Here is a 26,468-nt window from a genome sequence, read left to right on the forward strand (position 1 = left end):
TTACAAGAAAACTAGATATAAATTCTATTTGATTAATATGTATATATGATTGATTTTTGCATAATTAAAACAAATACACATGAATATAATAGCATCCAATCCGTATCTGATCTATTTTTAGCCTTGAGTATAGAGGTGTTGTCGTTGAGGCAACCCCCGGTTCACATAGTTGACAAAGACGCATTTGAAGCTCGTTTTAAGTTTACAATTTATTTTAACGCTCAACTGCTAAACAAGCCAAAATTAAAAGCTCAAAATTAGTAAAAGCTCAAGCTTTATCCCTGCCGAAGTTATATTTATTAGAGAAAAAGAAAATCAAACCCGTACACTTATAGTCAAGCTCTCCTTCAGCTCATCAAATATTCTTCCATATCTAACAAGACAAGATTATATAACTTAAAGCTTGACTAGGCTCAACTTGTTTCTAGCTCCAATCCAAATAAAAAAATTTGTATGAAAGTGGTTAATTACTTACTTGCAGTGAATTACTATACAAACACAAATTTAAAAATCTATTGTTCTACTAAATTGCACACTATATGAACCAAATGAGTTAGAGGGAAATTTTGTGAAAAAAAAGTAGAGGAAAAAATAAGTGAAATCCAAATCCTCAACAAGTAATATCCCTATTTAGCCAATCATTCCATTTGGTTTAGGTAACTAGTAAATAAGCAACCTCAAGCTTAGACATGTATTGGGTACTACCTAACTTCCTTGTAGCCATTGCAAAAGCACATCATTATTTATGGCATAGGCATGCTAGATTATTCCAAAACTTTGATATTTTGAAGGACATTGATGTGGTCCAACAAGGCATCACGCAGTAGGATAATATAAATAGAATGGAACAATATCGCACTTTTTCAATAAATCATTATGACTACATAGATTGCATGCATATAAAATAGATGCATATCTGCAAAGATGGTAAAATAATACAGACAATATATGAAGAAGAAGAGCACAGGTATCTGTAAGAATTGGACAGAGTACCCACATTTGGTAAGCCCTCCAACAATTACCTAGAAGTCACTTCTTTGTCTTAATCTCTCTCTTGTTCCTTCTCTCCCTACCTCTTTTATCTAGGAAGCACACTACATTTACCAGCACTTCTCTTGGACACTCTCCAACCATGGCATTCACCTATTGTAGTGTCTGTTATTTCTACTCCACCTTCCACCCCCTCTCCTATGTATGATAAGAGGGGCCGCTGCCACCCTAGGGTAGCAATTTTAGGATACTTGTGCCGCCAGCCTGGTTTCTAGGAATGTCGTGGCCCATTAGGATGGAATCCTAGTGCTAGTGGCCAACCAACGATAAACCCTTGGAGTTGGTCACCACCTAGAAAACCCTAATTCTAGCTGACCATCCCTAGGGTTTGTAGAGCCAGTCAACCACCCAAGGTTAGCCCTAGGAGTCAGCTATTCCAGTAAACTATGATACATGGATAAGTTTCAGTCTTGGTTCAAAATATGAGCTCAATTGGATTATTACGTCAACCTACATGAACCAATCTCTAGATCTTGTTCTCCTGCTCAAAAGGAATTAAGCTCAAGATTGGTGAGACTCAAGAGGGATCATAGAAGGTCAAGATTGATAGACAAGTGTGGGAATCCAAGATCAACTTGGATATCTAATCTACCATAGGTTATCTTACTGAATAGGTGCGTTACATTCATAACGAAGCAAGGTTGGACCAAACTTCCTATATGTAAAGATATCTAAGCACTCCAAGCCCTAGCAGACAGAGAAGTCCTCCTTTATGCATAGCAATTATTTTGGTATTAGTCCCTCCACTTTTCTTTACCTTCCATTGTCCATTGGAAAAAGTCATTGCACCATCAAACCCATGCCAACCAATCTAATAGCCCGTCAAAACCTTGAATTACATTTAGACATTATAAAAATCTAATGCATGCTAAAAGCAGCTTTGAATATCATTTTATTATATCTAAAATAAATAATAATTATACATGACTCGCTTGGTACCATGACTCACTTCTCTAATGTGTCCTTGTTCTGATATGAATAAACTGTTATACATGGATTCGTTGTTGGAACAATTCTTATTCTCACTTGTGACAGGGAACAATAAATTTCTATCAAAGTCAAAGTCGAAGGTATCATTGTCGGTACAAGGATTTGGCCATATACTTAGCTGTTGACCATTCAGCATAAAACATACGGACTATACTAGTACAGAGACAACTACTCTTATTACTATGAGAAAATAGTCATTGTGATCTGGTATCAGACACCATACATAATGGCAGATATATCAGTGCGACGACCAACCTTACCTTTTTAGTTGCGAACCAATTTTAGATATCCAAAATGATCCAATTATTCTTGTAAAAATTACTCTCAGTCCACTTAGTCATTCTACAGAGGTGATACTTATAGCCTCTTTTTATGCTCTGAGGCCAACAACATGCGACATGACTCAATTTTGTTTGTGACTGTGTGTACATATAAAGAAGAGAGGGCCATGATCTCTCAACTTCTGTTATATGAAATATGCAAGTAATTTTCAAAGTGAATACATACACTTGATTTCTTGTAAAGAAATGACCATATTCATGGGACGACTGGCTAGCAGGAAACAGTACATGGGATAGACAAGGGACAACGATGTCCCACCTTTTTATTAATTTGGTCCCGGAGCAATGTCCCACTTGTAACGGACATGTCTCAAAACTCCTCGGTGGCAAGTGGAGGGAGAAGATGGGTCTTGGAATTGTTCTCGCCCCAAGTGCTTGGGACAAGTGGCCTTGCTTGTTGCCAACTCCTGCACCACCATTAGCCATTAGGCCGAAGAGGGCGAAAGAGAATTCCACCTCGCATCACTTTGCATATGCTGCTACCCCTGCTGATTAACAGTAGCCTGTTTGTGGTCCCATGAATGCCCTTCTTTACGTTGCTATGGAAGAAGGCATCACAATGCACCTGTTCTGATCTCATCACACCAAAGCAACATGCATGTCTGGCATCAAAAGTTCTTTAACAGTTATTGATGTTAAATCTGGATGAGCAGAACTTTGGAAAAATTTAGTGTCAGTAATATAGCTGATAGCATTACCCCAATGGGTGATGTTTGTACTCAGTCCCCTACAATAATACCAAATTGAATCAGAAAGACAAATAATATACTTCTAAATTAATAATATACTATACATGAAGTAAACTACATACTCAAGCATGAGCAACTTCAAATTTCTTCTTTGTACATTTTGAGTTTTGAATATGAGTATTCTCTAAAAGACCAATAGCAACCAATTTTCCAATAACATCAGCAAAACATAGAGAAAAATAGTATTCATAAGTAAAACCAAATAATTAATAGCTAAAAAGATTACAAGACCAGTTATTTTTTGTACCACTGAGATAGATATGATTATTGACTCATTCGCTAATTCATCATAATTTATAAAGTAGAATTTGTGCGGAGGTGGAGATATCCTATATTCTGGTATCTTTTTCAATTTTGCGGTCAACAAGAAAATAATCTTCTTAGCATTCTTTATTGGGTGATACATTCCATTGGTGTGTGCAACTTTCAAATTAGTAATGAAATATATCTACCCTTCTTCAATAAGCATACAAATTTTTTGCACAATGTTTTTCGTGATTACAGCATGCATGTGATTATCCTATCAAATCAACATATCCAAAAATATGGTATTAATAATTATCACACCCAAATTTTAAGAATATAAAAAATGAAAAAAAAATCTGAAATTAGAAAGCAGAAAGGTACCTCTTCATTAATAAATGACATATCCAAACTTATAAGCTCATTATTGTTCTTTATATTAATTGAATCCTACATTCTGTCAATTCTAACTTCGATATTCTAGTCATCTACTTCACCTGTTAATTCATTTAGTAAATTGCACTGCATCTTTGAGTTGATTAAGAACTTATAATTAATATGCATTAAAGTGTAACAAAAAACAATTAGACTAATCACAAAATCGAAATAAAAAAAATTGACATGTAATATAAAGAATAGAGCATAAAATATCAACCCGTATAAGGTAATTTCTTTTATGTTTGATTGTAATTTACTACGAATCTCATACATTAATGGTAGCAGGCAGATTAAAAAAAAACTCTTTAGATAATATTCCTCATGGAACAATAATCATTAGAATACTCACCATTATCAATCAACACTTTTATCACTCTACACAATGCAACATATAGCTGTTTGTAACTCAATACAGGTCTTGGCAAACATATCCTAACTTGCTTTAGTGATTGACCTTGACTCTTATTAATAGTCATAGAGAAACACACAGCAAGAGGAAACTGTCTATATTTTAATATGAAAGGTCATTTGGATTCAGTTAGAGATAGGACCACTCTTGGAATAAACACATGATCACTAACTAATATTACTTCCACTGATAATTTCAGCTTCCATAACTTTAGAAGACAATCTTGTAATTACCAATCTATTACCATTACAAAGGCTAGGCACTTTGATTCAAATTCTCAATAATATTACAGGAATTTCTACCTTTAACTTCAGCTCATGATTTCAAAATCCAGAAAATTTCAGAGTATGAAGAAACTCCGTAGGATACAAAAGATCTTATTCTGCACAATTAGATGATGTTTTGCAAATTAAATTTGCATTAGGTAAACTTCCTCTGCAGATATTGAAGAAGCTATCCTCTCGTTTATTGCAACAATAATTTTATTAGTGGGTGCAAATATAGCCCTCTCTTTCAATATTCTCTGTCCAGCAATTTTGAACTTGAATCAGAACAAATACTATAGATTATATCATTACTTGCATCATTTTGTGGTACGACAGACCAAATCTGGTGGAAATTCAACCAAATACTCTCCATCTCCTTCACCAACATCATCATTTCCAAATTTTAGCATCCAGCCACTGAATTAAAAAATATCTCAAGTACTCGTGATAGAAGCTTCACCGTTCATCAATTTCATATTAGTTTGTAGTTTAAATATATGACAATGATCCCGCAGATATGATCTATTAATAGAAGCTTGAACAATATGTTCTCTTTGACTCTTAGAAACAACAAGCAAATTTTGTCTAAAATCTCCGCCAAGAAGGACTACCTTTCCTCCAAAAGGTTTATAAGCATTCTTAGGATCTACATGGTGCAATATGTCCCTTAAACTTCTCCTCCATAGCTTCGAAACAGTACTTATGAGCCATTGAGGTTTCATCCCAAATAATAATACTTGCATTTACCATTAACTCTGTAGCATGACTACTGTATTTAATCTCACAAACTGAACTCACTAAAAGCTATAGGAATACAAAATCTTGAATGTGCAGTCCTCCCACCAAGTAGCAGTAAAGCAGCGATACCAGGAGATAAAACAGCTGACGTAATTTTTCTCTAGTTCCAACTACAGCTAGACTAATCCTATAAAGGTAGGTTTTTCCAATGCCACCATATCCATAAATAAAAAACAAACCACCACTATTAGCTGAAATTGCCCCCAAGACAGTTTCGTAGCTAGTCCCTGGGATTCGATTTCCTTGAGTAGAAACTGTTCGTGTCAGCAAGAGGAACAAATCCTTTATCTCAAGAAGTTCTTGCCACCCTGAAAGTTGCTAGGTTTTAAGAGGTCTCTTTGCAAATAATCATAAAGGGAATATCGAGTGGTATGTTTTCACTTGAGCTCCCTCTCTCTTAATGATTCATGAGTCTGGAATTAAATGCTATGGTTGAATTGTATCTGTAACATATGCAGTTAAATAATTAAGAAAATAATAATTTGGAATGTATATGTTTGTGTGCATGTTTGTATGTATATGTACACACATATATGCATATACGTATATATTGAATTAGATTGCTTGAGGACTAACAATTCATGTTTTCAAGTTTTAGGACCATACAAAACATTGGAATAAAAGTGTGTCAGGCAGCCAATCCAATCACAGGCTCAAGTGGGTCCCTTCAAAGCTGGGCCGGAAAGAAGCTGGCCACCGGTAATCATAGCAGAGTGGACAAATTTCCTTGGAGCCCCAAATGAGAGTACCCAGAGACGAGGGGGTGGCTCAGAGACCACCCTCTATTTTGTTTTTTTTTGGGCAGGGGTAGCTCAGAGACAATCCCAAGCTATGTTTTTGTATCAAGTGGAAAAGGAGGAATCATTTTTGTATCAAGTGGAAAAGGAGGAATCAATAATAAAGGAGTTGGAATGGCAACATCCATCCAAGTTAATTTTAACACAACCTATATGGGGGATATCCAGCGAAAAGAAGTCAAGTGGTGGAAGAGAGTACCTGACAAGAAGCTATGAAGTTGATCATTCCACGAGCTGACTTCTAAATGTCCCGGAGTAAATAAGAGAGTATACTGGCGGAGAGATAAAACAGGGGATGGATGGATGGTGAAGCAGCTCGGCCATCACTTGCAGGCAAAGCCTTCATTACGATTCCAATTCCTGTTTCCTTCAATGAACAAATCTACAGTTGGATTAATTACAGTTCGCATCTCAGAGTGACATGGTGCCGAACCAAGAAGCAGTAACATTAATAAGCTTGCCTTCCCTGAAGCTAAAGAATAAACTTCCCAGCAGCAGATACTCATGATCCAAATACCAAGATCTCCCTGTCGCTTCGCACAAGGCGACAACACGGGAATGATGTTCCACATCCAAAACAATATAACAGGAAGTGACAGAAACATATAAAAAAGAAGTCATCACAAACGATACCCAAATGTTCCACATCCAAAAGATCACAGACCAAAACAAAAGTTGACCAACTCACACCTCGTCCAGAAAAAAAAGTTCATCAAATTGTCATCATCACCGCAAGCACACTGATAATATTTTATTTATCAAAACTGTTATCTAAGAATATATCTAAAATATATCCATAAGTAGTTCACATCCAAGTAAAATGAGAGAAAAAAAAACACTACCAGACATCAAGGTTCAAAATTAAAACAATAAGAACATGTCTAAAAAGCAGATATAGAAGGCTATGCTCATCGCTTCTTTGACACACCAACAGTCTTTCCCCTTCTGCCAGTAGTCTTTGTGTGCTGACCACGGACACGAAGACCCCAATAGTGCCTCAAACCACGGTGGTTCCTGCAGCAGAAAAAATTGTGCATAAACATCTTGTACACAGGCATGAATTCTTGAAAAGAACTCGATTCTTTTTTTTTAAATTTCTTTTAAGTCGACTGGTTCAAGTAGAGTCTCATAAATGCATCCTATGAGATGAAAGCAATAACTAAAGACGACCAAATATCAAACAATGATTGAATGACCATTGACTTCTTCAGTTCATTTTACTACAACAATTTGAGATACAAAAGTCTCTTAGCTTCCAGTGAGAGATCAAAGACTTCAACAGAAACAAGAAGCGGGGGTGCAAACGTATCCTATTTCTGAATATCAGATGCCCTGCAGTACCTAGCCGATGGCTGATTACATGCCTATGATATTGCTTCCACATTGATGTGCCAACAGAGTCCGTGAAAACAGAAAACAACGATGCTCACAAGTGCTCCTATCATTTGCAATTCAAAGTTCAGAAAGTACTCAACGAAACTCAGAGAAGGGTCAACTCTTCGAGGGTAGCAAGACCAACCAACTCAGCTGCCTAGCTTGTCCAGAAATATACACAGGTTGAGCGTCAGCGGGATCAAATACAGCTCTACATGTCAATACTATTGACATATATTTGGTAATAGCCACTTCAACATCATACTACCACTCTGTCCACCACCGGCCACCACATGATATCATTCCCTCAAATGTTCTCATTCCACACCTTAGAACCCCTGACCTCCTTGGCAATTTACTTAGGAGCTTTAACAACAGGCCTTGCCATCAAGAACAAATTGAGTCCAGACTACTTAACATACTCAGTCCTCTGTTGATAATGCACCTACTAACAGTTGTAAGAATAAAATACTGTATATACATGCGTACATACATATATATGCATATATATGTATATATATTATTTTGTAATAGCAAACATTACTTTTGTTTTACCTTGGCCAATTGCAGCAAAGACATGTTTGGATAGTTATATCTTACAAAATACCTTAATTCCATGAGTCAAGAACTTCTCGTAGATGTTACTTGCTTCCATAGTATTGTGGCAAACTCTCACTTCTGAGCCATGCATTTCACTCATCCAACTCTAAAGTCCACACCAGATTGTATATTTCTACATGGCATCACAAGGGCAACAAACACCAGATTTCATATTTCTAGGTAGCAACATGAGGGGATACCACCACTAGATAATCCATCTGGTCTAGTAACCTCCTTGTGCAGTCAACAATGAATGACAACAAGGAAGATTCCACCACAACTTTTTGCCCACTAATTTAGCCAAAACAGCCTTCCACACGTGATATATTGTTAAACCCCACTTAGCAACAACAAAAAAACCAAAACCAAAAAAAAGAAAAGAAAAATCAGTTGATTCTATCATTCCAATAATATATAGGCACGCATTTCCTCTCTCTCTCTGGAAAATTCCTAAAGGGAAGTTAAACAAATGGCTCAAACTGTTAATCTTATAATTGTTTCCAATAAAACAGAAAAACCTCTGAATCTGGAACACCCTGCTCACCAAACATATGCAAAATATCACTTCTAACTTGGGTTTTTTTCTGGTCCACACTAAATGGCCAAGCCCACACAATGGATTAGACGTAACATGTCAACCCATGACATCGTTAGCATATACACGAGAGAGAGAGAGAGAGAGACCAAAATCAGCAAGGGAAAAAGAAACCATGATTTTAAATTTCACACGGAAACAAAATGATCTAGCTGGAAGTTAGGTAAAAATCAACCCCTGTTCAAATGAAAATAATCAGATCAAAAGAAAGCATCGGAGCAACTTTGCAGTGTATATTAGTGGCTGGTCTCATTTTTTTGGCCATTTTCTCTTTTTTTCCTTCCTTTTAAGTCAAGAGAGAGGAAGTTTGCTAAAGAGAGTTATATCATTTCATGAAAAAATTTCTCAAGTCTTAAATTTGATCTTGCAATTTTCAAGTAGGATCTTCAAGCATTTGAGTGTTGATTTCCAATAATTTTGGGGAAAATCTCATTCATTGTTAATAATATGACTAAAATTGAAATACAAATTTCTATTAAAATAAGAAAATTGGAAAAATCACATCACTGTTAATAATATGACTAAAATTGAAATACAGATTTCTACTAAAATAAGAAAATAAAAATTTCACTATTTCATGATTTTCGTTAGTATTTTATGCAGGCTGCAGGTTCTGTGCATCCAGCATATTTCAAGCAAAACCATGTTGAGCTCTAAATGGTGGCTAATGTTTATTAGCACGTTATAGTTCTATAAATTTCAACATTCTTCTAATTTTTAGAGATCAACCATGTGTCTTCATCATATTCTCATACAGTCTTCAATCAAATATTAATTCATTGAAAAATTGTTAAAAATCACATCCGATGTTATCTGGCTTAGAAAACTGACTACCACACAGGAAGAAAGCAAGCAAGATTAGCACAAAAAATGGAGAATATTGCGTTAAATATCAGAAAAGGTGACATGAGCCCACATGGATGAAATCTGTGAGGAAAAATAGAAACGATTGCACTATTACTAGAGGTATTCTTAATGGTAAACTAGAAACCCATACTAGATAATGACTTAATTATCAAGATGACCAATACAAATCCCATAACCAAGTTTCCAAACCCTGACAAGACCAATATCATGTTACTACCTTACTGCATAGGCAATTGTTCTCTCTTCCAATTAATTACATTCGAATGCAACTTCAGGGATTCCTCATAATCAAGAACATTTAAAACATCACGAACGAAGCAAGAAACATTTTATATCAATGTCAACTTGTAACTCAACTATGTTGGGAGATTTTATGAATACTTGTAGGATTTGCTTGGATGTGCCATCAAATCAAGATGATTTGTAAAAGAAATTATTTTTCTTGTAAATAACAAAGTTTTTAAATTGTATTTAGGAGTATCCAAGAGACTTATTATCTCTTAAAATTTGAATTAAAAACTTCTACAATATTATATTTCAAATGCTTCACATCATTAGTTTCTACAGGTTCAGGTCAAGGTTCTTTCTAATAATTAAATTTATGAATATTTCAGAAAGACATGTATGTGATTTAGGAGAAACTGTAGACATATACCTAGAATAACTAAGATTAAGAATAGATTAGTCTGCAAAAGGCTTTTTTTTAAACCAAAAGAAAAAGAGAAAGAACTCACAGATCCATCATCAATTAACCCCTCAACCAAAATCCAGGCCAAAACCGTAAAGTGAATATTTCCTTATTACAAAAGTAAGATAGACATTCTTAAGAAAAAAGGGATCCATGACAAAGGTAACATCACAGACTAATGTACAACAATAACCAACAATCTTACTGCATAGGCAATTGTAGTCTCTTAATTAATTACATTCACATGCAACTTCCAGGATTCCTCATACTTGAGAACAATTAAAACATAATGAACAAAGCAAGAAACATTTTATATCAACAATGTCAATTTGCAACTCAACTATGTTGGGAGATTTTGTGAATACTTGTAGGATTTGCTTTGATGTACCATGGTTGGCGGAACCATCATGAACCATTTGGCTCGAGGCATTCTGAGCCGTACCAGGGGCGCACCAGGATGATTCCATTATCGAAACCAAGACCCCGTTGCCGGAGGCGGAGAAGGAAAAGGAAGAAAAGAGAGCGGAGGGAGAAGAAGGAAGAGAGAGGCCAGCCGGGGAGTCTCCGCATGGATAAGGCAGAGGGCGAGGAGAAGCAGAGGCGGGGCTCCGCCTTCGGTCTCCTATTTCGTTCGAAACAGAGGCCCGGGGCCCATTTTATTTTTGCGGATTTTAAGTTGAAGTAAATGAAATAGGTAATGGGTTTGCCAACTTCAATTTTAAATCGGCAAAAATAAAAGGAGCCCCCTCTGGGCCCCTGCTTCGAACGAAACAAGAGACCGAAGGCGGAGCCCCGCCTCCGCATCTCCCTAGTCTCTACCTCCACGCGGAGGCTCCCCGGCCTCTGCAGGAGGCGGATCCCTGGCCTCCGCCGGCCAGCCTCGGTCGGCCTCTCTCTTCCTCTCCCTCCCACCCCCGCTCTCTTTTTCTCTTTTCTTCTCTCATGTTCTCCCTCTCTCCTGCCTTTGCATCTCCCTAGTCTCTACCTCCACGCGGAGGCTCCCCGGCCTCTGCCGGCTAGGCGGAGGAGGCGGATCTTCGGCCTCCGCCGGCCAGCCTCGGTTAGCCTCTCTCTTCCTCTCCCTCCCTCCCCCGCTCTCTTTCTCTCTTTTCTTCTCTCATGTTCTCCCTCTCTCCCGCCTCCATTGTGTTGGTACTAGGCCGACAAGGCATGGCGCGGGGCCGTACCGACCCATGACTCCGGGCAACCGGTACGGAGCCTAGAACTGGCACAGCAAATGTTAGGATGTATCATAAAATCAAGATGACTCGTAAAAAATTCATTTTCTTGTAAAGAACAAAGTTTTTTTTAAGATATATTTAGAAGTATCCATGAGACTTAAATATCTTTATAATGTTGAATTTAAAACTTCTATACTGTTATATTTCAAATGTTTAGCATTATTACTTTCTACAGTTTCATGTCAAGGTTCTTCCTAATAATTAAATTTATGAAGATTTCAGAAAGACAGGTAAGCGATTTCGGAGAAACTATAGACATAGACCTAGGGTAACAAAGATTAAGTATAGATTAGTCTGCAACAAGCTTTTCTTTATTAATGAAAAGAAAGCAAGAAAAGAACTCACAGATGCACCATCAATCAACTCCTCAACCAAAATCAAGGCCAAAACCTTGAAATGAATGTTTCCCTTATCACAAAAGTTAAATATGTATTTTTAAGAAAAAAGGGATCCATAATGAAGGTAACATCACATACCGATGAACAACAACAACCACCAACTTACGTTTTTTTTTTTTTTTGTGATAAACCAACAACATAAGTTTATTGGGCTACCTTATACCAACAAGAAAAACGAGAGATGATACCTATGCAAGTATATATGTAAAAAGGAACGTTACCAGAATTTATTCGTGCGTGATTAGATAAATTTCAAGCACAGATCTGGGACTGCTAAGTGAACAAAAAGGTCTCAATGGGGATCAAATAACAGCTAACAGCTAAAGATTCAAACAACACATACTGAAAAACATGCAAGGAGAAATAATACATGAAATGGAAGAAACAGAACAAACACTATATAAAGAGTGCCTGCAAGCCACAACTTCTGAGACGAGAATGCAACACCTGAACTTAAATTTTTCACACCTAACCAATTCCAAAAAATCCAACCATTTCTCAAGACTTGTTGCCAAAGCATAGAAACAGATACCACAGAAGCTACATATATTATAAGGATTTATAACATCAACGTGCCCAGAAACTGAAAAATGAATTATAAGCAACAGCAACACATAAAATAAGTTGTCTGACTTATAAACCTTATCTTTTTCAGTCGCTCCAAATCATCCCTCAGCTTCATGTCCAAAGCATTGGAGACAACCTGCGAGTACCGACCATCCTTGTAGTCCTTCTTCCTGTTCAAGAACCAATCTGGGATCTTGAACTGGCGAGGGTTCGCAACAACCGTCATGAGGTTCTCAAGCTCAGCCGCTGAGAGCTCCCCAGCCCTACAAAAAACAGAACAACAAGAAGAAAATTACAACGCATATGTGTAAAATAAATACAAAAGAACAAAAGGTAAACCAGGATTCGGTAACGTAGCTGCATTCAGGATATTGCTTGTCAAGAAAGAAGCGGGAAAAAAAGAACATTTTTCTTACAGAAAATTACAAAACCGGGGTCCCCAAATAAGCACCCAAGACAACCAAAAAAGATTAAAGCAAGAACTTCGGGAATAAAAGAAGAATCAATAACGTATACGAAACATCAGGGAGCCAGAAAAGTATTTCGATAAAGCAGATGAGGAGGAAAAATACTGCAATCTGACCAAGAGACAGATTTCCATTTCCAAAACATGACAGCAATAGCATTTTCATTGAAAAAGAAAAAGGAAAAAGAAAGAAAAAAAAAGAAGCCGACGGATCGGTTGGACTTCAACCAAACCCTACAGATATCGTAAGATCACGCGCTGAGAAGAAGAGAGATGTTTACCTCTTGTTCATGTCGACGTCGGCCTTCTTGCAGACGATGTTGGCGAATCGGCGGCCGATACCCTTGATGGAGGTGAGGGCGATCGTGATCTTGTGTTTTCCATCCACGTTCGTGTTCAGAACACGAAGGATGTGCTGGAAATCCTCGTTCGCAATCAGCGACTGCGCCAAAAGACAAGAAACAAACGATCAATCGACCCAAAATCGATCCAAAGAATCTCGAGACATTGGAGGAACTATGATGATCTCTTCGGGACAAGAAAGACCGACCATGGCGACGGCTACGGCGATGGCGACGGCGACGGCGACGGCGCGGGCGGCGGCGAGGGTTTCCTTTCAATTTCTCTCTCTCTCTCTCCCTCTCTCTCTCTCACCACGCGCGCGGGCCGGTGTATAAACCCTAGCGCGGTGTAGGATTCTGCGTTTGGACGGCTGAGATTCCTCTGATGGTTTAGGGCGTGGTGAAGCGAACGGTTTTACTGGGGAGCCCACTTTATGGCTGAAAGTTTTCTTGGGCCGGGGCAGCCCATAACGGCATGAGCCAACTTTCCCTTGCCAGAGTACATCTGGCAATCTACTTTCTAAGCGATAAATGAAGTGTGACATATTATTATTCTACAAACTAAGTGTGAAATACATTTTCTTGCACAAACTGAGGCAAAGCAAAGAAAAAGGAGGAGAATTTTGTTTTGAACCAAAAGGAGCTATGTCGCCACCAAGATGGTAGTACGGTTGGAACGGAGCTAAGATTCTATCGGAGTGGCCCAGGTTCAAAACGTGCGGACGTCGATTAAATGTGGAGATCGGATGCCCCCGTCGGGTCTGTCCGGTGGAGTCGCCATCTGGTCTACCGGTACTGAGGTAGCGCTGGGGTGACATACTCATACGTAGGGCAACCTACGGATCGGAGAGAGTGTGAGTAAGGATGGTCATCCCGTCTACCCGCATCGAACATTTTCTAGTGAAAAAGAGGTCCAGTGAGGACTGCTAAGCGGGCGGAGTTTTCACCTCCCCCTTTTATTTTTTAAAAAAAATAAAGGAGCTATGTCATATGAAGGAAGAAAGCATGCATGATTGGACATTATCATTTATTCTAAAAGGAAAGTGGAAAAGACGGGGGCTTCTCAAACTCTCTTGTGCAAGCTGCAAACTTTTCAATAATATCAGTGGATTTACTGTTGATAGCATGATATTCTCCATGCGGCTAATTGCTTTTCCGATTCATCTTATGAAAGCTTTGGTTCTTCTGAAAGTTCCTCAACCATCTGAAAACTGATGACTCAAATCTTTTTCCAAAGTATGAATTTCTCCATGAACTTCATTACATCTTGAAGAAGTTGCTTTCTTGGTTTCCAACGATAAATTAATCTACACATGCCATATGAGAATAGAGTTCTTCTCTTGCCTCTTTCTACAGGGGCCTACGCTACTAAGTCCAGAAGGCTTCCATCTCCTTTTTTTTTTTTGTTTCTTTTTTAACTTATTTCAGCTAATCCAAAGACATCCTCCAATTGTTTCTTCAAGTCAGAAACATTAATAACAACGGAAGATAAGACATGATAGAAGTTAATAGTATCATCCTTACGAGCTCTATATTCTCGATGACTAAAGGAGATAAATTTAGAAATGACCCTTTGAATAAAGAAAAGAAGCAACTTTTTCGCAGCTTGGAAATACATTGTCATTAGGAACATCCTATGGTAGTGCACTGAATAAAGAAAACCCTGTGGTCCTTCAAGAATCCCTTCATGTATTATTTTTGTGATACGTATGAGACTTGATGATTACCAGAATGTAGGTACTAGAGAATAGTTAGCGCTAGGTACTAAAACTATTAGAGAAGTGAAACTAGATGTGGATATGTGTTGGCGCTAGAGATGGATAATTACCAAATCGATTATAATATCATGTACAAATGGTGGGATGTAATTAGAAAGAAAGACCTTTTGGCCAATTAGACACCCATTGTTATCTTTATCTTTATCTTTACTTTATTCTTGCATTTACCTTTAATCTGTTTTAGTTATCATAGTTTATTCATAGACTTTAAAGTAGAATCATAGCCATAGGTATAACCTACCTCCACCTCTTTTAGATAGGTAGTGTTATAGTAGTGAAGATTTTTAAGGTTCAAGATATTAAGATTGCAATATCAAACCCTCGCCTTCTTTTTGCTTTTGACATTGGTGACACACTCGTGCATTTACTCTAACCTGCTAGGAATGCATGCCCTAGTCTTCCCACCTAATGAAGGATCCAGTGGCGAACATGTCTTCTCTAGTATGTCCATTGAGATCGTTCAGGTAGCTGTCTTCATGCCATCGAGAAACATCACGACTACCAGGGAGTCCACTACACCATGTCGATGCGCTTTAAAGTTCTCAAGCCATATTATCTAGACAAGTTCCTCTGGCCCTGCATGGAGTTGAAGTCTTTTGTGACCAAACTACTCTACTTTTTCTAGAAAGCCTAGCTTTAAAAGTCATGTTCCACAAGTGGAGATGATCCATCCATCTGATGATTTCTTGTAGGATATGGTCATGCAGCTCAAGTTTTACATGGATGGGAGCTAGCATGACCCATTGGAGGCATTTGCCTATTAAGTGGCTACCATATTGCCACTTGTGAAACAACATAAGATATCTTTCGATTTGGTAACAGCACGAGTCAAAAAGCTTATTTCTATTATCGAAGGTCGATATTATGCATCATAGCACGCTTTGATGCACATTATGGTGTACTTGGCCGATCATAACCTTGGAGAGGGCAATTGAGCCCATCAAGTTTTATAATATGAAAATGTCCAAGATCCTTAGAAAGCCTAACTTTGGCATTCCAGCATACCAAAAGCACAAGACCAAAGACTATCTTATGGAGTCCTCAGGATTTATAGACCCAAATGAGGAAGAAATTATCCTGCAAATGAATATAGGACCATGCCTGACCGAATGAGTCTGTACTTTGGTCAATATTAGATGAACATTCAAACCTAGGGTTTCTTGCCATTTTGATTTGAAAATATCTATTGGCGGAAATGTTAGTGGAACCACATCGACATGAGCCTTTACTGTAATAATTGGTCATTCCCTAATTGTAATAGATAGGGGGTGATGCTACTATCACTTTATGGTATTATCTACTTCTATTGCAAGGAACAATCCTACCAATGGATGCCACCAAGTCCTTTCTAGCTGATACACACACCAAGTTCAAATGTTGGGAGGCAACATTGAGAGGATGTTTTTGGGAAAGGTTTTATGTGGTTTGGAATTCGATCATTCAGATTATCGAGAATCTTCACATTGACTATGAATGAAGTGCATCCTTGTGATATCCATGGAAGGATGGGAATAGGAGTCTCGAGTTCGGTTGAGAAGCGGAGTCATAAATAAAGCAATGTTATTGATAACAATAAAGTAAACGATAGTGATTAGCTACTAAAAATGATCCAGTCATATATTGTTTTCGGCCAAAAGGTTGATACATCAATTAATACTTAAGTCGGAGATTACAAGATGAGGGCACTCACAAGTTTTTAGCTATGTCCTTGATGTGCTCCCACTTATGTTGTAACTTTTCGACCATCTCATTAGCCTCGCTCATCCTAGAGAGAAGTTCAAAAAGATGAGAGATGTAGTTACCAAGCTGGGCTCGTGTTTCGTCTAGAGCCTTAAACTTCGCTTTGTTATTTCTCTCTTGCTTAGCTCGAGTCATCTCTAGAGCTTTCAATTTGTCATGAGCTTTGGTTAGCCGAGTCTTCAAAAAAGTAATCAAGTACTTGGTCGACCAAATCTCATCCTAGAGGTTGTCGTAGGTATTCTAGCTTGGTTTGAGTAAATCTTCGAGAATGACTACTACAAACTAGAGCACCTCTTTCTATGAGGTTTCTTGGTCAACCTCCTCGATAACTAAGGCTATTGCTTGGTGGGTCCAGGTGAAGCAAGAAAGCCAAGTCCTCAAGTTGGTCAAGTTTACTATTTAACCAATGGGTGGATCAGAGGCTACAACACAGTGTCAACAACTTTGAGGGTTGGCTAGGTCATTAAGATCAAGATCGATGACACTCCATATTGCTCTCCTAGCCTTAAGAACTTTGGCTAGAGGATTGGATGGGATGGAGATGTTGACCGAGAAGGGTATGGCTAAGTGTGCAACTAGCCTAGCTTTTATTTGGGCAAGTGAGCTGATGATAGAGCGACCACGACACTACTAGCCTGCAGGTTGGATGACTCGTTAGATTGAGACTATAGGTAACATGGAAGACAAAAGTTAATTTCTTACCATAACCTCCTGGCTAGTGGCCAAAGAGCTTGAGAACAAGAACTTGGAAGTTGACTCTAGAATGATCTGTATGAGGAATGGACACTAATGGAGGCTCTAATGTGTCTACCTGGTCAGCCTCGGCTACCATTTTCTGACCCTATAGGGATGATTGAGGCTCTGACTAGGGTCCTCGAGTGACCCAATTTGTGCTAGCTAGTCGGGTGAATGGACTGGGTCTTGTGTTGGTTGGTCGAGCAAATCAACTAGAACCTTGGGTAGATATGCTAGTTTCTCTTGAAGTCCAAGAAGTTCTTGGTGGGATTCGACTAGTAGATGGGTGTCAACATTGGCAAAATCACTAGCTCTAGGCAAGGGTTTGTTTGACCCCACATTGTCCTACTAAATCACTAAGGAGTTGGAGGGTGCTTTTCCACTGAAGCTACCAATTCACCTCCATCTAGGGGCCGATGTGCTAGTTGGCCTAGGTTTGCTAACCATAGCCTTCTTCTGTTTTGGGGCTAATGGATCAACAAAGTGAGAAGGTTAAGTTAGTAAAAAAATGATATGAAGCAAATCACAATGAACTCGCCCTTGTAGCAGCAATCTATAGAGACCGCTCTCGCGAAAGCCCGCAATGCCAGTCTGGGCAATAATACCTAGTTAGGATAACTGAGTCATTCATTGTGGACCCAATGAGAACTACTGAATCAACAAACTTGAATCCAGCCATTGGCTTATCGAGCTGATGTCTAGCCAACCATGTATTTTGCCTCAAATTTTGCTCTCAAATTAAGGTCAGTCTTTCTTCCCCACTCCTCATTAACATATCTTTGAGACTCAACATATCTACTATTATATATATATATATATATATATATATATATATATATATATATATATATATATCAAAATATTAGGTCAAAACTATTTGTGTACATAGTAGATGAAACTATGAAATAGCCTACGTATCTACAAAATGTTGACCATATTTATATTTTAAAACTAATGCTCATGCAACATGGCTAGTTTATCAAAATGCCCTCAAAGTGGATGAAGTGATATATAAAGTCAAAGAATTTGCTCAAACATGTGACTATTTTGAGAGAGAGTAATTAACCAATGGTTGTAATCAAAAGAACACAGGGCAAGCAAATTGTTGTCATTTGCTATCTATGGGTAAATCAGTCATAATTTATGTCTATAGATAAATTAGTGAAAATTTATGTCTAGTTATGTATCACAAAAATGAAATATCCAGGGATATCAACATGGGGAACATAAGCACGAAGATTTGAATGAAAAGTCAATATTTTATGGAATCCCTTGGATGGTTAAGATTCTACAATTGCGGATGGGATGAATTTATTGGATTTTGTCAAAATATTAATTCATATGTTTAACTTAAAAGCACTAAAAATTCACCCATTATTCAGATTCCAATCATTTATAAAAAACTCTAGCTTAGATTCATCAAGATCATTGCATATGACAAATAATAGTTAGTAATGATAGATTTTACTGGCAAATTTATGCACTTCTTGTGCCCTTACAATTGAAATACTATAGCCAATTAACCAAGGCAGGTAAAGCAAGTGCCTTATTGCGTACCAACAAAGTCAAGGAAATTACAGTAAATCCTTAACTTCAATGTCCGAGACTCAGTCTTGAATTCATCCACTTATACTTTTATTCTGGTATAACCACCCATGCAAGAACCTTCTGTAAAATCACTCTCATAAAATTATCGAGATGGAAATTCCACAATGATGACAGAAAAAATCATCCTCAGGGTTCAAAGACCATGCTCTCAGTTTCTTTCTTTATAGATTGGAAGAGGGATGTCGAAAGATAACGCTCACCAAAGCTTGGGAAAACAACCTGCACTCATAAAGAGAATATTGATCAGTAGCTGGCTTTTTTTGTTTGTTGAGAAAAAATCATGAGCTGGCTATAACATGGATCATACACTAAGCAATCATGAAGTCATTTTAGAAAGGGTCAGCAACAGAACTACAATCTTATGTTCTACAATTACTACTGATCAAGAAATTGCATTTACAAGCCTAGCTATTGGTTGATCCAACAGTTGCAGATACAAGCTTCCAGCTGAACCATAGAAGCATTTGGAAGAAAATGGTGATCAGTTAATACAATACCGAGGCTGCACTTAACATATCACGTTCTGGACCCTATGTTAAAGTTTGTACCTCTCTTGCATCTTGTACATACAGTACACAAGAAGATGGCAGAACTACTGCTGATGAACTTTTTACAAAATCTAAATGGTAAAGACTTTCTAGATAAATGTCGAAGGTAAATATTGTAGACTATGCAAGCAATGCCAAGCTCTAAAGATCCATACATGCAAGCCTGTGATGAACCATGGACATTATCAACAAGTTGATGGATGATTAACTCTGATGAACATAAAACTACCAAAGTAGACAAGAAGGAATGGTGTTGCTACTGGAAACAGTTACAGAAATCATATATGTAATGAATGAACATATTATATAACATCACCAATTCAATCACTGCAACATCAGAAAGATTTCAACAAAATCTGATCTAAATAAATAGAGGGGATCACAATATTACCAAGGGATTATCGAACAAGAGGATGAGTAAGGCTTTATTGAGGAGCAGGCTTATGCACCTTGGACTTCTTGGATAGCCGAGACTTTCCGGTCAGGCCTATGGATGGATCCTTTTAGATCTACGGGCCGGCCGTTCACATGAGCATAGGGAATCTATACTCGAGCGTTCGACTTGGCCCCTGACAGGATAGGTGAGGAATCACTCTTGATCTGATCTATTGGGGCCTACAACTTCGCCGAGCCGACTAGCATCCCTTTCCACTGCGCATTTTTCAAACAAAGAGACGACTATAGGATCGAATTCGCTTTCCGTGGTGAACTGGTCGTCCCATACCTTCTTCGTGTCTCATGTGTGTGGAACCAGGTCTTTTTCCGCCGGTTGTCTGCATACATACCTGCGTGTGGAATTTTGAGAGGTTTGCAAGACAGGCTAAGAATGGACAGGTGGTTTTGGGGGAATCTAGAGAGCTGAATTAGAACGGGGAGAAGCTATATCCCCATCTCGTAGTCCTACCCCTATGGCACCTAAAGTTAGCTAGGCTCTTTGATAGAATAATGGGGATATATGGATACATTTGAATGATTTGGGTGTTGCAAACTGGTCACCAAAGCATCACCATACCGCTAAGTATTCAAGCAGCATTTTTCAGGTACCTAAACTCCTAAAATTTTATCTATATTTTTTAAGAAAGACAAAATGGTGATGCTGGCTCTTAATTATATTTTGCTTAATAGTCAGTGAGAACAGAACCAGTATTCCATGTTATAGTGACAAATTTATTTGTTTAACTATTAGGTTTTACCATGAAATTCTCAAGGAATACTGATAGCATAGGAAAAGAAAACAGTAGAAATCAGAAAGTTAAGAGCTTACAACTATAAGTTTCCCCTCATTTTCTGGTCTCTGTGCAATCCTAATAGCAGCAGCTGCAGCAGCTCCAGATGATATTCCACCCTGCAATGAGTATACCTCTTACTGTAAGCAGCAGAAGAATCAAAAGAGGGTTAAATAGGTGAAAAGCATATAGACTGCAGAACCCTTGCAGCTAAATATGAGGACTGAAAAGAGAATCCAGGATAACATGAACTATAATAGAAAAATTAAACTATAATAGTATTGACAAACTTACCAACAGCCCTTCTTTCAAGGCTAGAAGCTTTGCTGTTTCAATCGCTTCATCACTTGAGACCTGGACATTCACATCATCACAGAAAAATTACAGTGATTCACGCTAAAAATTTGAGAATAACAAAAAACAGTTGATAGATGACATCGCTTCACAAAGATAATTACAAGCAGAAACAGAAGTTATAACTAGTTACCAACATGCTGACCAGCCAATCAAGTATCAAAGAATACAACCATTCAACCCAAAAACTAGGTGGTCTTTAAGGCTTACTTGGATAACTTCATCAATGAGATTGACATCCAAAACACCAGGAATAAAGCCAGCTCCTATACCCTGGATTTTATGGGGACCTGGTCATTTAAAAAGAAGAGAAGTAGAAATCTTGTCAGATCCATGTTATAATTGTCAAAAGAAGAAATACTAAAGATGACTCTAAAATTTATGAGAATCATGCTCTTTGTATGCTGGAGCAATAACTTCCTCCTATTATTACATCTTGAAACAGAAGATAATGAACGTGCATTTGTCATGACACAGGAACCAAATGATTATGGGAGCATCAGAGACATAACAATAGCAATTAAGAGAAGCAAATTCACCAACAAATTGTCTATTGTGTTCATATACCAGCCAGAACAATTCAAGCCTCCTAATCATGCCAACAACCATGAATCACAACAGTACTAACCAAGGTCCGCCGTACCGGTACCGGTCGGCGTACCGGTGGCCGGCCGGACCGGTACGGTACCGGTCCGGTCCGGTCCGTACCGGCCGGTACCGGTGGTTTCAAAAACCACAGCGCGCGGCGCTGTGGTTCTTAAAAAAAAAAAAAAAAATCGTACCGGTGCGAACCGGCCGGTTCGCACCGGTACGGGCTCCGAACCGGCCGGTACGGGCCCAAACCGGCCGTACCGGCCGGTTCGGATAAAAAACCGGAAAATACCGGTTTTTTATCCGTTCCGGTACCGGTCTAGGACCGGACCGGTACGTACCGGCCCGTACCGGCCGGTACGGGCCGGTACGGCATTCCATGGTACTAACTACTAAGGCAAATAATCAGAAACATCTGATGCTACAACTTTTAGACAAATATAGGTCCCCTGCCAAGCAATATGTCTCTTTTTGTGATAAAGGGTTATATGAGCTTAGCAAATCAAATTCATCAAGAAATTAGTTTCTGAATTGAGGTGGAAAGGCTACCAATAAGCATAACCAATAAGCCTACCCAATTAGGTTTAGCCAACCATAAGGTAAATTTTTTTAAGAAAAATAAAAATAGGAAAAATAGTTTTTGATTCCTTTTCTTATTTTATACAACATAGTTAAAGGACAGCCCAATACACAAGGCTCCTCCAATTGCGGGGTATGGGGAAGGTCAAACGTCACCTATCATGCTGGGCACGTGCAATATCCAAGTTCCTCAATAAATGATATATTTGCAATATGTCTATGCAAAATTACAGCAAAAGTACAGATGCAAGCAACTGATCCAATATTTGCTTCATATGCTACAATAGAAATTAATGGAGCCAAAAGTACAAAAGTGAACTAAGATGCATCGACTCACCAGGTTTTCCTCCAGATAAAACTGCACTTTCAACTGGTTCCACACCATATAGCTAAATCAAAAGAAAAGAGATGCCATGCAACAAGGAAATTAGTAGATGTTAAAATTCTAGAACATAAAATGTGCCGCACCAAAAGTATACTCCATCGAGAGCTGCAATATGGAACTAGTTGGTGACATAGATCACCCAAATGGTGATGAACTGACCTTGATGTCTGGATTTTGCTCTTTAAGGTATCTTCCTGATCCAGTAAGCGTACCCCCTGTACCAATACCAGACACAAGGGCATCAATTTTGCCCCCAGTTCCTTTCCAGATCTCTGGTCCAGTTGTCTCATAATGAATCTACAAGCAGAAGGTAAAGTATATAGATGCCTTCTTTTGAAAGGTAAATTTTGTAAGACCATTTCTATTCTCTACGTTACCTTTGGGTTAGCAGGATTTTCAAACTGCTGAAGGATGTAAGAGTTGGGTGTCTTTGCAGCCAACTCTTCTGCCTTCTGAACAGCACCTTTCATGCCCAAAGTTGGATCCGTGAGGACCAATTCGGCACCAAAAGCTTTGAGAATGATCCTTCTCTCAAGACTCATGGAGGCTGGCATTGTAAGTATGAGCCTATAACCCTTTGCAGCTGCAATGAAGGCCAACCCTATGCCGGTATTACCACTAGTAGGTTCGATCAGGACACTCTACAAACGTTGCACAACAAAAGGAACACATCAGCCAAGTCAATCATTGCATTAATCTTTCCAGTTTCTGTTCTTTGCAGCAGCAGGCACCTCAATATTTTCAGAGCATAATTCCTTTGTACTCTGGATATAGATCGATCATTTAGTACACACAGATAAATTGATTATACTAAATCACTAGTTATTTTTTTACACAGCATGTAAAAAATTAATCACAGCATGTAGATCAAGATTTCTGCATTAGTTCTGATTTTAAGGTCAAGAATCTAAAAGGAGGGTGTGTTTGTTATGTATCCAGTTACATGAATCATGAATATATATCAGTGATGACCTTTTAACTAGTGAATATATATCAGTGATGACCTTTTAACTAGTGATGACCTTTTAATTACACTCTAAATCGTAACCAGCTAGTTTTCGCTTTTCTTGGTTTTGTTGAAGTTAAACAGAATAATTTGATCAAATTGCTAACCTTTCCTGGCGAGATAAGTCCTTGCTCCTCTGCATCGGTAATCATGCTATATCCAATCCTGTCCACCAAAAAAAATACATGAGCACAAAAAAACCTCAAATCATCTGTGCCGAATGGATGAAGGAAATGATGAACGGCAATCACCTGTCTTTGACGCTGGAGCAGGGTTCCATCATCTCTAACTTAGCAGCAATACGCGCCACGCAGCCGGTCGTAACATTGTTTAGGTACACCAACGGGGTCTTACCAATCAACTAGTTCATTAAATCAATAACCATTTGGTAAACCAGGTGCGAAAAAACGCCAGGACCAAACACTAGACGAATAAGAACAAATGCAGCGGAAGAGGAAGAAGAAGAAGAAGAAGGACATGAATTAGAAAGCTTACTTCGGTGACGTCCTTGGCGATAGTGGGACTAACTTCGCCCATCGTTCAGAGCAGCTGCAACAGGGCAAAAATAGAAACACAATATAGCAAACCCTCAACTCTTCTTACAATCTACAAATAAGAAGAAAAGAAACCAATGGAACTTCAAGAAGCCAAAATTTACGAAACAAACTTCAAAAACTCGGGATGTAATTTTGGAAACTTTTTTTTCTTTTCACTTTAAATGTTAATTCTTCAATTACAAGGACAGATGGTGAAATCAATGGAAAAAGATGCCGGAAAATTAGATGGAAAGTAAGATATCAAGCGAATACCGAGAATCCAGGAACCAGTAGCGACGAGAATGAAAGCGGAGGAGGAGGCCAAAGCAGAGAAAAGCGGCCTCTGGAAATCCCAAGGGCCGGATTTTATTTCCAAGGATCTCACTTCAATTCGGGGTCCAATTCTCTTACCCACAAGAGAAACGTGTCACGCTAGGATTGGGTAACGTTATTGGGCCTCACAACATCATGCTTTATTCGTAACGGAATCAGTAGAAGCCGATCCTACGGTTTTTTAATTGGTAACTAAAAAAATCTAAAAATGGAAAAAAAGCGTGTCCAACGCCATGCGGATAGGACAGATACGTAACGAAAGCTGGCTCAGCTCAGCAGCTGTGTCGCTTCAAACACCAATGACCTAGATTTTTGATGACGCGTCAATATCGCATCATATGTACCGTGTATGGTGGGAGGATAAGATGACGGTGGGTCCCACCACCTATGCTGCCGGAGAAGAGCTCGAAAGACTGTTTGCTGTTCGGGGGCTAAAATGTTTCTAATTGATTTAAAGATACGCCTTCTTTTACTAGGTGCACTAACCAGGTGCCTAGCATTTCATTTCTCCGCTTTTGTAATTAGAGACACGGGAGCCAATCTAGCGGAGCTGGGAGTGACCTTAGACCCCGCAAGGAGTTGGACTTTGGGCCCCTGAGCGTGCATTGAATCTGGACGCCTCGCCCTTTCGCGGATGGAATTTCTCTGTTTTTTCCTCGATATTTTTTTTTCTGACAGGGATTTAAATCGTCTGGCCTGGCGGCTGGCGAGGAGCTTCCGCTTTCAGGCTTGGATGTTGTGGCTGTCGATAGGAATGCTAAGAGATTTTTATATAACATTAATATTTTTTTGAATATATTTTTTAATTGAAAGCATAGAATTAATAATATTGCTTATTGGACTACATCTAGCTATACGATGAAGAGTGAGAAAAAAGAGTAGAAATGAGAAACTTTTCTTCTTCCTTCAAACTACCAAAGCAAGGAAGTAGAAACTTTGGAGCCATCTGCTATTATAACAGTAAATAATGGTTTCTACGCTGATCCAAGATACCGGCATCAACAGAACTTTGGCATAGATATAGTAATAAGGCCTCTCTCTCTCTCTCTCTCTTACTCTCTCCTTGGAGAAATTGATTTCCTCTTAAGCTTCCAAGTCTTGGCTGTTGACCGATGATGTAGCTTGCGTACATTGTTAACCGAATACGCCAACATGATGGAGAAATGAAGTGTTTTATGCGCTTGTCCCATGCTGAGCCGCCTACCATTGACTTTTAAGAAAGAAGTAGATATTGTCGAATCTTGCTGATGTGTGATCTTTCCTGTATATCATCTTTTCTATCATTGGCTTTGTAAAAATTACTCTTAGCCTACTATGAGTTTAAGAATGATCTGAGAAATTAACTCCAACCACCACCATATTTCTGTTTTAAAACCAATGTTCATGCTACATGACTAGTTTATCAAAATGCCCTTAAAGTGGATGAGACGCATAAAGCCAAAGAATTTGCTTAAACATATGCCTGCTTTAAGAGAGAGTAATCAATCGATGGTTGTAATCAGAAGAGCACAGGGCAGGCATAATGTTCTCATTTGCTATCTTTGGATAAATTAATGATAATTTATGCCTAGTTATGTATCTGAAAAACTAAATATTCAGGGATATCAATGTGGGTAAAATAAGCAAGAAGATTTAAATGAAAAGTCGATATTTTATGGAATTCCTTGGAGGTTTAAGATTCTACAATTGTTGATGGGATAAATTTATTGGATTTTGTCAAAATATTGACTCATATGTTTAATTTAAAAGAAGCACTAAAGATTCACCCATTATTCAGATTCCAATCATTTATTAAAAACTCTAGCTTAGATGCATCAAGCTCATTGCATAT

At 38.4% G+C, this 26,468-nt stretch overlaps 2 protein-coding genes and 1 pseudogene across 6 annotated transcripts; all 3 read right to left on the minus strand.

Annotated features, from left to right (window-relative positions):
• Positions 1-4,345: 4,345 nt before the first annotated feature.
• On the minus strand, positions 4,346-5,867 carry LOC148714989 (uncharacterized; annotated as a pseudogene).
• Positions 5,868-6,798: 931 nt separating this feature from the next.
• Positions 6,799-13,564, minus strand: LOC103723037 (small ribosomal subunit protein uS13z/uS13y/uS13x-like). The gene is made up of 4 exons (XM_008813825.6): positions 13,428-13,564; positions 13,159-13,319; positions 12,486-12,674; positions 6,799-7,095 (listed from the first exon to the last, which is right to left on the minus strand). The coding sequence occupies exons 1-4, from the start codon at positions 13,428-13,430 to the stop codon at positions 6,990-6,992; spliced, it is 459 nt and encodes a 152-aa protein (XP_008812047.1). The 5' UTR covers positions 13,431-13,564; the 3' UTR covers positions 6,799-6,989.
• A 5,299-nt stretch (positions 13,565-18,863) lies between these two features.
• LOC103699290 (cysteine synthase) lies at positions 18,864-24,862 on the minus strand. 5 transcript variants are annotated; one of them, XR_005506580.2, is made up of 12 exons: positions 24,578-24,717; positions 24,264-24,317; positions 24,020-24,129; positions 23,876-23,933; positions 23,140-23,403; positions 22,922-23,059; positions 22,715-22,766; positions 21,418-21,497; positions 21,148-21,207; positions 20,892-20,972; positions 20,077-20,412; positions 18,864-19,298 (listed from the first exon to the last, which is right to left on the minus strand). XR_005506580.2 is itself a non-coding variant. In XM_039114598.3 (11 exons), exons 2-11 carry the CDS (start codon positions 24,303-24,305, stop codon positions 19,206-19,208), a joined length of 978 nt encoding a protein of 325 aa, XP_038970526.1. In that variant the 5' UTR covers positions 24,306-24,374; positions 24,578-24,862; the 3' UTR covers positions 18,864-19,205. The 5 variants fall into 5 exon arrangements, 2 of the variants coding, with proteins under 2 accessions (XP_038970526.1, XP_038970525.1); XR_015975239.1 differs by having other exon boundaries at positions 20,019-20,412; XR_015975244.1 differs by having other exon boundaries at positions 20,019-20,412; positions 24,264-24,374; positions 24,578-24,680.
• Positions 24,863-26,468: the final 1,606 nt, after the last annotated feature.

Source organism: Phoenix dactylifera, chromosome 1, assembly GCF_051530095.1.
Source record: "Phoenix dactylifera cultivar Ajwa chromosome 1, Ajwa_hap1_PhDact_Kaust_v1.1, whole genome shotgun sequence".
Lineage (NCBI taxonomy): Eukaryota > Viridiplantae > Streptophyta > Magnoliopsida > Arecales > Arecaceae > Phoenix > Phoenix dactylifera.

Excerpts from the sequence above, each read along its gene's own strand:
- LOC103723037 (XM_008813825.6), bottom strand. Across the intron at positions 12,675-13,158 it reads GACGTCGACATGAACAAGAG|GGCTGGGGAGCTCTCAGCGG; the intron begins GTAAACATCTCT and ends TGTTTTTTGTAG. Across the intron at positions 7,096-12,485 it reads GAGCGACTGAAAAAGATAAG|GAACCACCGTGGTTTGAGGC; the intron begins GTTTATAAGTCA and ends TTTCTGCTGCAG.
- LOC103699290 (XM_039114598.3), bottom strand. The coding sequence starts at position 24,305 with ATGGGCGAAGTTAGTCCCACTATCGCCAAGGACGTCACCGAA. Across the intron at positions 23,934-24,019 it reads TGCTCCAGCGTCAAAGACAG|GATTGGATATAGCATGATTA; the intron begins GTGATTGCCGTT and ends TTTGGTGGACAG. Across the intron at positions 21,498-22,714 it reads TTTATCTGGAGGAAAACCTG|GTCCCCATAAAATCCAGGGT; the intron begins GTGAGTCGATGC and ends TTAAATGACCAG.